General features: G+C 47.0%; 1 protein-coding gene across 1 annotated transcript in view; it reads left to right on the forward strand.

Moving 5' to 3' along the window:
• The first annotated feature begins 1371 nt into the window (after nt 1-1371).
• LOC142900819 (BMP/retinoic acid-inducible neural-specific protein 3-like) overlaps nt 1372-13296 on the forward strand; it is a 53343-nt gene continuing 41418 nt past the window's right edge. Inside the window, exons 1-2 of the mRNA XM_076045360.1 lie at nt 1372-1749; nt 2043-2350. Of these exons, the coding sequence (XP_075901475.1) occupies nt 2097-2350 (254 nt within the window). The 5' untranslated portion in view covers nt 1372-1749; nt 2043-2096. The remainder of the gene's footprint in view (nt 1750-2042; nt 2351-13296) is intronic.

Here is a 13296-nt window from a genome sequence, read left to right on the forward strand (position 1 = left end):
TGCGCAACAAAGGACGCTCGATCCCATTAGGTAGTTGTCCTCCACAAGTCATTACTGCTGCAGGGCAGGGTCAGAAAAAAGAAGAAGAAGAAACACCCTCAATCCCATGCAAGACACGATGATGAAACCGTGACAAATCAAGTCATTCTCTTACTCCAGAATCTGCAAGTCTCCACGCCACGGGATTTGGGCTCCTCTTTGAGTTGGGGGAACCAGTGAATCTCTTGACTCAATGGTGTTCATTTCTCTAATCCAATCCCTGTATAAAACCCCCCTTTGAACGTCTTTGCAGCAAAGCTGAAAGGCAGCACGGAGATCGCTCCTTCCGTTCGCCTGCTTCTCCTGCCTCTTATCCGTGCGCGCTCGCTGTCCGACGATGCGGGCGCTCGGATAGAGCAGATCTAATTAAGTTTGCTGATGGTGAAAGTGATGATTATTCGGCGGGAAGAAAGGGAGAGGGACGAGGAGGGCAGAGATGAGAACGAGAATAACTGCGGGTAGAGGGGGGTTGGGCACATCCTCTCCCCCCCTCCTGCAGGATCGCCATCATCATTGTGGTCGTCGCAAAAAAATAAATAAATAAATCCATTACTCGAATAATTAAAACTAATGTGGGCCAAGATAACATCCGTAATGGCAATACAAACAGCAGCACCGCCAATCAAGATGACCTCTGGGTTATTAATTTCATAAAACACACTTCAAAGGTGTTTCCTGTTATCCAGGCCAAGTCTGGGTGTTTTCAACACCACTTCAAACATCTCCCTCTGCCATCCCAAATTCATTTGATGCCACCAGGAGAGAGAAAAAAAACACAACACCAACACTGTCATAACAATACAATTTACCATCGAATAACAATTAAAACGTTTTCGTACAGTCCGTCACCCATCCTGCACTTGACGCCTCTTTCCCAGCGTCCGATAGATTCCAGCACACCACCACAATCTGACCGTGCCTCATCCATGCACCTCCTCTGGATGCGCGCGCACGAGCACGCACACAGAGTCTCACACACAGACACACACACACACACACACACGCCGAGAGCGCACACACATGCCCCTTTCCCCACCCATGAACACCTCCTACTCTCACTTCCTCCAGTTACGTCTCAGCCAACCGCGAGTGCGCTCGCTCCCCGGAATAAATGAAATTGCGGCGGAGCGCGCAGGCGAGGGAGAGAGAGCCTTCACACGCACTGCGATTCACACCCTCCCGTGCGCTGGGGCTGCCCGGCCACCGTCAGCAGCAGCAGCAGCAGCAGCAGCAGCAGCCCCTCAGTGTGCGCCTCTCAGAGCGCGTCTCTCCAAACGCCGGAGCAGCAGCAGCATCAGCAGCAGCGGCAGCGGCAGTGATGGGTCAGAGGACGCTCCCCTAAAGAATCTCCAAACACACAGTTTAAGGCTTAAATAATCAGTCTACCTTAGTCGGCGAGACCCCCCCCCCGGCTGAAGAGCGAGCTCATCCCCGTATAGCTGGGACCTACTTGGACCGCCGCGCTTCGTCGTCTCCACCGCTGGAACTATATGGCGTCTTGACTTTTCTGCGTCTCTATTTGCGCGTCTTTTTCTGTTTTTTTTTCTTCCCCCCCCCTTTTTTTTGCGATTGATCCTTGCCGAAGTAGGCGACTTGCGTCCGATGCCTCCCCGTCTCCGCACCGAACCGAACTCAACTTCACCGTCCTGCCCGGGGATTTTGCTTCATCTCGTTCCACTCAGCCGCGGACTACAGCACTTACTGAAAAAGGTAAAAGGAAAAAAAAATATATATATATAGAAATAACCTGAATACATAACTTTTATTTATCTCTCGAAATCCACCTTGCATTTTAAAAATGTATCTGTATTACACCACACACAAAAAAAATGATAATATAATATCGGCATTCACATAACATCTGCTTAAATTAATGAACCCCACAGATGACTTTCAAAAGGAAATCCATTAATATATTTCCTCTTTACCGATCCTGCGCTAAGTGTTTCCCCTCCCTGCCATCTCTGTTCTTTTCTTTCTTTCTTTCTTTTTTTTTTGGTCAGGACTCATCAGGAGCGCAGGGAGAATGAAGAGTCACCGGGCCAGAGGGGAACAGCATGAGTGGCCCGTGCATCTCCATTAGACTGACGGCCCTCATGTTTCTATGGAAGTGCTTAACACTAAGCCTGCTCCAGAGCTGGGTGCCACCGGGGGCCCGGGCGGCGGAGCCCGGAGGGGCCGGCTTCAGCGGCTCCTCCGGGCCCCTGGCCTGGCTCCTGTCGGACAAGGGTCCCTTTCACCACTCGCAGGAATTTGTCGATTTTACGGAGCGCTACCAGCAGGGATTCACCACCAAGTACAAGATATACAGGTGAGGGGAGTGGGGGTGGGGGGGTACGGGGGTTTACTGTGTGCGTGTGTGTGTGTGTGTGCGTGTGCGTGTGTTGTGGAATGCGATGCCTGAGTTTGGAACAACAACAAACAACAACAAAGGTTTATGTAGATTTATGCAGGATCAATACAAGTGTGCGTGGGTGACGCGCGTTAAACTTTTCCTTTGTCTCAAAGACGGCGAGTCGGTGGGAGTTGAACTGTGGGCTGAATCTTTGGAACGAATACTTAGTGGAGGGAGTCGTGCGCACAAACGAAAGCTCCGCGCGCGCGCGCACACACACACACGCACACTTCCCCCGGTGTCTGATTTTCTTCTTTCCCCCCCCCCCCCGCCGCCGTCCTTTTCTTTCTTTGCGAGATGCGGTTCGAGTACAAGAAACCGTCACAATGCGGCGTATCAGCGGAAAGTCAAAGCGGAGATACCGCGGGGAGGATTTGCAGCTACTCGGCAGGACATAACAGATATCTGACTGAGCCGGTTGATGTGTGACGGCGGGGAGACGGGACGCCTTCAGAAGCGCGCGGTGCACAGCGCGGTGGGCGTGTGCTTGAAAGCGGCGGGGGTATTGTTTGAAATCGTGCTATGCAGGCTGTCTCTTTTATTTTTTTATTTTTATTTTTATTTTTTTTCATGTACACCGCGCGTCAGGCAAGACGGTGAAATTAAAGATATTAGTGTTCAGGATGTGATGTGGTCATTTTCAACGTGGCATTGTGTGTGTGCGCGTGTGTGTGTGTGTGTGTGTGTGTGTGTGTGTGTGTGTGTGCGCGCGCGCGCGCGCGTGAACGTGTTACAGATATGTTTTGGGTTTGTCACCTTGTCAAGAGTTTTGTAGTCCAGGTGCAGACATTGACATTTTAGTCCTGTTCACTTTCATGTTGGTCACGTTCACCTCAGTTAATGTTTGTTTGTGTGTGTGTGTGTGTGTGTGTGTGTGTGTGTGTGTGCTGGCTTCCTCCCGAGTTTTGTTCACATATCAAGGCATTGATGCCTTTTAAAACAGGCAAACTTGACAAAGTGGCTTCCAGGTGGTGCTGCTGTAGTGCAGCTTTCAATCAGGGGCGTGTCGGAGCGCGTCTGGGCGATAGGCGACCCATCGAGATTGTGAGTGCGACATAAGCTGTGTTTCCATGACCGCTAGAATTGCGCAAAACATGGCAATAAAAACTGGTCATGGACCAACAGCTAAACTTGGAGAAACCTCTCAAATACGACTAAAAGACGTTGACGGTGGTTTTTTCCAAACATATCCATATAGAGGTTTGTCGCAAAAGTGTCATGGAAACACTTTTTTGGGGCATTTAGACGTCAGCCAACGCGACGTACAGGGTCACGTGACCAGTTCACTGACCAGTGAAAATGGAGCATTGTGTTTGGACAGAGAAGGAGACAGAATATTTTTTCTTACAAGTTAATCGAAAGGAAAAAAAGATAACAACCCAATTCTTGACAGCAAAGAAACATAAACAAACACAAACGTGCTTCTCGTAAGTTTCGCTGGACGAGATTTTTACGAGAATCTCATCGTACGAGAATTCTCACGGGTCGAGAGAACGACGGCTTATGCGCTTGGAACACCTGCAAATCGCAGTTGTACTTTTTTTATTTTACGAAAAAAGTTTCACACTTTGTATCTCAAGACACCCCTGCGATGCCGTTTCACCACAGTTTCATTCGCGGCTTGAAGCCATTGTATTTGCGCCTTTTCTTTGAACGGAATCACAGAGCACCGCCCCCCACCCCCAACCCCCTACCCCCACCCCCTCCCCCTCGGATGCGTGATCTTCCCGAGTGGAGCGGCGTCGCTCTCGGCGACCGAGGTGCTCCTGCCAGGTGAACGCAGGTATGACTGACGCTGGCATTTAGCAGCTGACGGCCCGACAAAAGCAGCCACAGATAGGAGCCTGGTGCTGCTGTCTCTCTCCCCCCCCCACACACATCCATCATCATCGCCCCCACACACCCGACTGTTTTACTCTTCGCTGCCTTCAAAGACACCGCGGTGCTGTTCATTCCGCCTCCCTCGTTTCTTTTCGGTGCCCTTTCACGCTCCACTTTCGCTTCAGACTGCCGCCACCTCCCAAACTGGAACTCACCCGAACTTTCTTTCCATTCTTCTCAGAACTCTCTAACTGACCTCTGTGAGCGAATATCCAGAAATCCGAAACTTATCAAGTCCATTATCCCTCCTTTTCCCATGAGCTCCGCTGGCCCCCTTCTTCCAGTTTCCCCTGAAGGCTCAAAACGAGCCGCACCAATCGGAGTTGAAAACAACAGCAGCGAGAACAAAAAAGACGAACCGAGATGTGAGAAAGTGCACTTTGACCAACTCAAATTGAGAGATAATGTCCCGTGCTTTCAATTGCCTGAAAAACAGCTCCACTCTCTCTCTCTCTCTCTCTGTATGCGTTAGATATCTTGCGCCTGACTCTCACAAATCCTTTGCTGAGAGGCTGAGGATGCACTTCAGCTTCGGGAATGACAACGGCTGAAATCCCTTCCAAATGCAGCGTTTGCTTGCAAATCAGACTGGTTTCAACGTCGCGAGGCAGGAAAAAACGATCCGTTCCTATTGGCCACAAACACTTGTTCCGCCTCTTAGCTGCTCCACTGAAGGCTATTGTGAGTCGCTAAAGCTCTTTTCAGTTGCTTCTAAGTCGCAGCGTGATGGGATTTGAAGTCTGAGACTCAACCTGAGGGCCGAGGCAGACCTCCCTGTATCTCCCAAAACCCTGCAATCCAGAGGGTTGCGGTGAGACCGAGACCAGCAAACAGCTGGCTGCCTTTTTTACTTGTAATTGATGATCAAACAAAAAAATATTCAGACCCACCCTCTTGTCACCGCATTTACCTCTGCAGTCGCCACACATTATCTCCCTTTCCTCCTCCCCAGAATGATCTCAGAGCAATTTATCCCCCTCGCTCATAAATATTCTCCAGAGCTCACTTGGCCTTTTGCGTCAGCGGGCGAGACAGTCGAGGGGGGTTGAGAGGAATCAGAACTTTATCCCCCCCTGCTGGCAGAATGGCCGCTGGCCTATATTATATATTTTTAATATTTTGAAAATTTGAAAATGGAAAGAAAATAAATGTCATTTCAAGTTGAAGCTGAAGAGTTTGCCTTTTCTTTTCCTCCCATGTCTGAACTTAATGTCCAAACCAACACTCGTGGCCCAGAACAGCTTTGTGCCTTTCATTTCATAAACAAGACGTTGCTCTTTTCTTGTTCTTGTGTGGCAGGTGAACCGAGGGGCGCTAAATCAGTCGATGCTTTCCACACTCTCCACTTCCACGCTTCAAATTATAGCAATTATGAGTGCTGCCGCTGCTGCCGCCACCGCTATTAGTAGCGCGACAGACACGGAGAGGGTTTGCTCGGAACAAAAACGTGTTTCTTTCAATAATTTAAATGCTTGCGGCGGCGTCAAATTGCTCCGGTGAACGCGAGAGGCTCTCGGGCCGCGATCTCCGCGCGAGGAGGCGATATGCGTATTCACCAACGTGTCAGCTCCTCCTCTCTTCTTCTTCCTCTTCTTCTTCTTCCTCTTCTTCCTCTTCCTCTTCCTCTCCTCTTTCTTCACGGGCCATGACTCTCACATCATCTCCCGCGCTCTCTCCTGTCTGCGGCACCCGCAGCCTTCCTGTACCGACTTCATTCCACGCCGGCAGTTATTCATCCTTTGTAATTATGAAGTGGTTATTGTTTCAATTAGGCGAAAACATGTTTGCGCAGAGACTTAACGCGGGGGAACGTACAATACCTGCGACGCCGCGTAATCTCTCCCTTTCAGTCGGGAGCGAACGCGTCTCGCCTTCTGCGATTCCGCCTCTTCCTTTCCGTGAAAGGCCCAGAGATAAGACAGCGCACGTGAAGGAGATTATGGCGCAGGGGAAGGTGTGCGTGTGCGTGCTCTTTGCGAGTGGCGGAAGGCGGAAAAGAGAAGCAGTCATAAAAGAAAGGGAGATACGACAATGCCCCCTGCTGCGAAGCATAAATCAAGTGAAACAAACAACTGGTGCCGTCTATTCAGAAAACACACCCGGCGCGTCTTTTCACGAGATATCACATTAACGAGGACGGCGCTTATCTCATATTTAGCCAGAAAGGAGGAGAAGGGAGCCACAGTTGCCGGGTGCAGCCACTGTGTACATCCACTGACAGTCATCGTACAGAGGGGGCGCTGTTTAATTTGCCCAGCTCTCTTCTCACTCCTCATTGTTTTGCGTTGTCCTTTAGCGAGCTCACCCTCTGCATCTCGCTCTCGCCGCGGCGCTGGGTCTTATTTAGTTATGTCCCCGTTGTCATTGGCGCGTCCTCTTATCAGTGCTGTAGGGGAAGCTCTCTGCTTTACGATGGAGGCGCACGGGATGGATAGAGGGCAGCCTGCGGAGCCACAACGCCACTTATATAATTTCCTGTAAGCGTTAAGGCCCCTTCTTTGTTTTCTGGCGGATCTGAGTGGATTGAAGTGCTGATAGTTGAATTTCTCACATCATTTAACGATGCTGCGTCACATTTATTCTCGCTTATTGTGATTCTATAAAGCCTTTTGAACGTACATTGAAATGTTTGGAAGCAACGTTGATCAAACCAACTTCCTCAAAGCGAAATGTGAAAGTTGGAGTGAATTCGCTCAAAGTAGATTTTTAGTTCCTTTTTTGAAGCCGAGCTCATCTGCCAAAGGTTTTATGGAAACAGGTTTTCCAAATGAACCAAACTAACAAGACTCAAAACGTTCAGCATACGCCAAACGTAGCAAACATTCAGCTCACATAACTCACGTGTGCTGCATACTTGCTGGATAACGTCTGTGGAAGGCAACTGATTGCCTTATGAATCAGGTTACTACACCCAGCCTTTAAAAAACAAAATTCTGTGTAAATAGTAGAAGCAGGTGAGGCAATCCTGTCTTTAAAGTCAACATGAATGGTCGCCTCTTTAAAAGCTTTAATTAGTCTGTTTGTTTGTTTTTTCTCCCCTTTTCTTTTTTGGTCTTTGTGCTAATATTGGCAGTGTTGTCCCCTCACCAGGTGTACAATTATTGAGCTCAAAACGAGGTTTTGTGAGTGAATGGTCTCTTTTATGTGCCAAAACCAAAAAAGCTCAATAACTCATTTTTGGTTGAGTTCAAACCATTAAGACGATTTAATAGAGTGTGTTTACTTCTGGTCTCAATATTTACTATTTCCACACTGGTAATTTTCCATCTGCCTTGAATGCACCAATCAACTCTCCATGACTCGCGCACCCACATCATATCTGACCATGAGGCGATTACGAGGGACTGCTAGCCGCAATTTCTAATACATTTTCATTGCGGCTTCTTTGTTTCTTTTCCAAAAAATCTCCCCCCCCAAACCCCCCCTCCCACACACACACACACACACACACACACACACACACACACTGATGCCTGAGTGGCATTTTTATTGAGATTTCTATCATGGAAAACAAGTGCCGTCGTGGTCTCATCAGAGGGTGACTGTGTCTCCAGGAGGGAAGCGCGGCAGCTTCCTCCTCTGCATCTCCGGCAGCGATGATGACGGTGACGAGGACTTCAGCCAGCGCACAGCTTATGGCTTCTGACAAGTGTGTGATGGGGGAGTTATCAGGGCCAAAAGTCCATGGAAGCGGCTTTCAGGGACACTATCAAAATGTATGGCTATATTTTCAGCTGATGTTTTTGGCTATGTGCACTTAAGCAAGGTTCTAGTGCCAGCTGTCTTGAAATGGGTCATATTTCTTAAAGGTCCAGTGTGAAAAACTGTGGCTTGATTTATGATTTTCATATTAGTTAAAGGTTAACATACTGCCTCTAAATACATTAAAACAAGTGTATACTCGAAGTACAAGAAAAGTAATTTGGTTTTCCAACCCTTACAACTGTATGTTATGTGAGAATATACGTCGAGCAATAAGGGTCTTGCTCCTAGTTAGCTGCCAGTGGCTTGAATACGAATCGCACTGTCAGAGCTCCCTTAAACACCGAGCGTCCTTAAACAGTTTACACCCTGGACCTTTAAGGGCCGAGGCCAGCTCAAGGTTCGCTGAGACTTACATGTTAAATTGATTTTACATCAATTTTCACTTGCAAGTCAAGAGTAAGGAAGTGACGAAGCGACGCTAAACGGCACAAAGGAATGGTCACGTGTTGACATCTTGGCGGATGGATAATGATCTGGAGCAGCAGTCAATAGGGAACTCCAAGACGTGAAGGTTCTTGAAGTTGCATTGAATTTCACAGTGGCTCTGGTTGTACTGTTCGCTGATTCGCCTTAAACAATAAGCTTTACTGGAGGAGCGGAGGGGGAAAAAAAGCTTCCCACTCCATGTGCGGTGATGCCTGTTAAATATTTTATCGATATTTTTTTTTTCATGGTGCGGTTCCTTTTAGCCCTTTTCCTTGTTTCCGTGTGGTTTGCTCAAGCAGAATGAAAGCGTGCTAGCGACCCTCGCTTAAATACTAACCAGAGGTGTAAATGTAGTATTAATAGACCCCTCGCTGCTGAGCTCCAAGCTGCTGCAGTGGAAGGTTTGGGCCGAGGCACACTAACCTAAAAACCCGTTGTTTATGATGCAGGAGAATCAGCCAATCGATCCAAACGAAGGGTCTCAGACCATCAGGACTGATGCCAGCGGAGCTGTGCGCCGAGATTATGGCGTTGCGAGGGAGAGGGGGGTGTAAATCAATAAATGCATCTCCCACGTTTCCCCCCTGATGGTCTGAATTGGCCGGCCGCTCCCCGCTGCTCCTCTTTGTGTGCGCTGCGTGTCCGCGCGCCATCATTTCTGGATAATAAGTGGCTTCTCGCGCAGCGCTCGAACACGGACTAAGTCTGTGAAAAGCGTCAATTATTCGAATTCTGCAGCGAGCCCCACGGAAGACGCAACACGGATGCTATCGACGGGTATAAATAGAAGTGGAAGATAAAAAAAAAAAAAAAAACACAAGTCGAAAAATCACTGTGTAAGTGTTAAACAGTGCGCAGCGGTATATGAAAAAAATCAAAAACAAGCCCGAGATTAAGTATTCATCGCGTATGTTGCGGAAGCGCAGAAGTGTGCTGACGCAACGTTGCGCGACGACACATACGATTGTGTCGTGTGTAGTTCCGCATGCAATAATCATGAGGAGACAGAGTTGGCGTTGTCGTCATGCCAGGAAGTCGCGGGGTTTAGTCGCCGAGCTGCCGTCGCCTCTTTGTCTCCTGTACGGTCCCTTTGTCCGCGCGTCACGTTTTAAGTCGTTACTGTATTGCGCACGCCTCATTATATCCCTCGGTTTGATTGCAGGCGCCGCTTCCGTCGCTCGCGGGTGCGGCGAAAAACACCTCACGTCAATGGTGTTGTGACAAATTGCCGCACAAAAGGGATCAGCGGCCGTTGTGTCAACAAACACTCCTGCAAATCACGCGCCGGCTCTCTGATTTGCCCTTGCCGACTCTCGTCTGAGGCGAAGTGATATTTGTTGGGGGGGGGGCTACAAATCAATAATGCAATCACACACACACACACACACACACTCCACTTTTTTACAAAACTCGCCCTGACGTCCAACACATTTCGTTTTGAAAACACTAAAATTGAGTTCTGATGGCTTCCGTTGGTACAAACGGGCTGAAATTGCCCGTTGTTGTTAGACTCCCCCCCCCTCCGAGGTTTGCGTTGTAATGCTCCGCCATAGGCCCAACGACAATAGACGGATGATGGGAGGAGCTGTTATTCTCCATACGCAAACCATGAAAAAATTAAGAGTTTTTATTCAAGAGAATCATTAAAGCCAATTTTCTCGGAGACTCTTTTGTGTGAGCAGCAGCCATTCAGGGTTCGTTGTCGCCGTGTCGGAAATTGTCTCGGCTCTTTCAGCTCGACGCTCATCCCTCTGATCACGTCAACACAACACTGCCACATTTCTCAGACAAAAGTACCACACGTACGTCCAGCAGTAGTTGGGAAGTGTTTTGTTGTGAAGGTCACAATGCACAACTGCCACTAATGGTCGAGCGTGAATAAAGCATATGTTCTAGTCCACTGCTGTGTGTGTGTGTGTGTGTGTGTGTGTGTGAGAGAGAGTGAGTGACTGAGTGAGTGTGCTTGATTGTGCAAACACAAGCTTGTGATTTTTGTTTTTCTCCCCCCCCCCTGACTCCTCGATGATCTCGAGGACCTCTGTTTGTTTACTCCTAGCAGGAGAGGCAGGAATATTTATGAGCAGGACGTGGTGGATCCCTTGGCTTTGAATCAGTACAACGGTCCAAATTACCAGGCATTCCATTCAAATTCCCCACCGTGACTTAAGGCCATAACATTAAGACAATGTTTTCTTGGCGGTTATTTTCTTTTCCATGCATCACAATCACAGGAGACAAGTGGGCAAAATCTCTCAGGCTTACAACACGTACACATACAACCACGTATATGAAGGTTAGAATTGCCTTGGTTTTAACTGTTTCTGTGATTCATAATATATTATTGGACCCAACAGCTGGAAGATGGATGCAGCATCCTTGGACGTGTGCATATTGAGCTGTTAAGTTGCTAAAATGGAAAACGTTTTCTTTTCCATGCCTTCACAGATAAACAGTGACCATTATGGGAAAGACGATAAAAAAGAAAAATGAGCACTCTCTCTTCCTTTGAACCTTTGTAAGTTCAAAGTAGGTATTTCCAAAGTGATATAGGGAATTTGTATAGATGTGTCTCAACGTTCAGATACTTTCCTATATAAATGAAATAAAAAACAATATTTTTTTTTAGGTTATCAAAACTGACAGAGAACAATTTATTGAATTTATACCTCTCAGCCAGTAGGTGTCACACTCACTCTTGCCTCACATGCCTCAAAGGTTGTCAGGCTAACTATTGATTGCGTTAAAACAAAACAGACGCATATTGTTCGAAAGCCCATGTTGTTTATGATTGTGAATTCGTTTTCTTCCATGTTACTGTGCAGTTGTAGTGTTTATCAATAAGTTTTCATGTTTCCGGCGCTCCTGAATGCACCGCAGTTTAGTTTCACTTTCGTTATCGAACGCATCGCGTGTGTGAGATGCAGCCTGTCAGACGCTAGTTTTCCTCCTCGGTGCCGCAGAGGCTAGCGGAGTTTTCACTCTTCCAAAACGCTCACCTGGTCGTCCCTGGTTTATTTCTGTGTGTGAATGACGAAAGGTGAGTTGAATTATAGTTTTGTGTTGTAGTTTAATTCTAGAGTTTGTCAATTTATATTCTCTATCCAAGCCTGGGCTGTTGCTAATTTCTATTGTTAGGTAAGCTAATCAATAGAAGCCTCTTTGTATATGAACCTCGTGTGAGGATTTGTTTATTATTTTATTTATAAATATCATTTATCTGTTAATACAGTCCTTTATTCTCTTTATGTTTGTTTGTACATAATGATGTTATATAATATTTTCTGTATTGTTATTGCCCTATACAAGGGGAACATCTGCATCCTCCTGTTCTTTAACTGGAACACCACCCATTCATCTTGCCGCTCTAAACTACCTAGCCCGTGGAGAGCCCCTCTCTCCTGTTTATATCAAGCTTAAATTATAATAATAAAAAGAAATCATTAATTTTGAAAAATATTTCCTTTTTAAGTATACGGACCAAACATTTTAGGCAACGGTAGTGTACAACTGAATTTAGTAGTAATACTTTGCTCTCATTATCAAGATCTAAGCAGCACTTCGGCACAAACAGTCAAGAATTAGAATACTACTTCTTGTCTTTGCGTAGACATTTGAGCTAAGACGGCTTTACGCTGCATTGGCTCATCTGTCCAACATAAAAGTGGGACCTCAGCATGGCGTCGTCTTTCAGCTTACAGTCCCAGTGATTGTCACATCCCCAAGGATGGCGGAAATGCTGAGCTCTGGCTCTTGCTTTTGTTGGTCCAGCTGTAATAACCAAATAATGAACTGAGCCTTTCCCCAGTAAACCCCAAACCTGTCAACTCCTGAGCTTCAGACGACACGGAGAATGCGGTTGGACAATTATGTCAACTGAAATGTTACATTTAGTTATTTATAAACTATTGGCTGTACTCCTTCTTAGTGTTAAGCTATAAGGTAGTAGGAAAAAAAAACACGGAATGTTCAAGAAAAATAACTATTCTGTCACTTTGTAACAGTAATTGCTTTTTGACACTCTTTCCATTATCTACTGTGACTTACCCTCAGTTGTATTCTGTCAGGCTGGAGCCTCTGTTGAGCCGTCACTGGCCTCAGGGTAGCTTCACCCTTCCTACCAGTTCATCACAGGGCTGGCAAAGTATAAGGACAAACACTCACATGCACACACACACACACACGCACATGCCCACACGCACATACACCTATGGACTACGTAGAGACTCATTCAATTCCTGTTTTGCACTAACTTGAACCAGTCTGGGTCTCCTGAGGGAACCAATGCAAACCTTAAATGTGAACCGCAGCTCTAAGGCCTCGATGTTTAATCAGAAATGGATGGAAACCGTTGGGGACAATGTGAGCGGTGTGCTGCCCTTCGCTGCACTCACCTGAATAATGAGATACTTAAATCCTGTTTAGTCCGCCCTCGTTCTTTTTGTCTATTTATCGGTGCTTGTTTTGCTGTGAAAAATATTCTATAAATAAGCAAAATGCCCATAATTTGCACTTTGAACCTACTTCAACTTTCCGAGACAATGCTGGGTTTTCTTCTTCCTCGCTGATGCCACTCATTCTAATCCTGTGCCTGCGGTTGCTGCCTTAATTACTGGAAGTGTTTGAAGCCGCTCAGTGTTATTTGAGTGTCTGGTCGTGTTTTCAAAGGCGCGTGGAAGTCAAAGTGAGCTTTTCTCAGCGTGCTGTTTGTTTCCGAGGATCTCGCTGCACGTTTAATGAGATTTTCAGAAATTACGGCTCTAATGTTTGATGTCGGCATGAACTGTTGTTGA

Source organism: Nelusetta ayraudi, unplaced genomic scaffold (genome assembly GCF_046127955.1).
Source record: "Nelusetta ayraudi isolate G7.1 ecotype Tasmania unplaced genomic scaffold, CSIRO-AGI_Nayr_v1 ptg000084l, whole genome shotgun sequence".
In the NCBI taxonomy this organism is placed as follows: domain Eukaryota; kingdom Metazoa; phylum Chordata; class Actinopteri; order Tetraodontiformes; family Monacanthidae; genus Nelusetta; species Nelusetta ayraudi.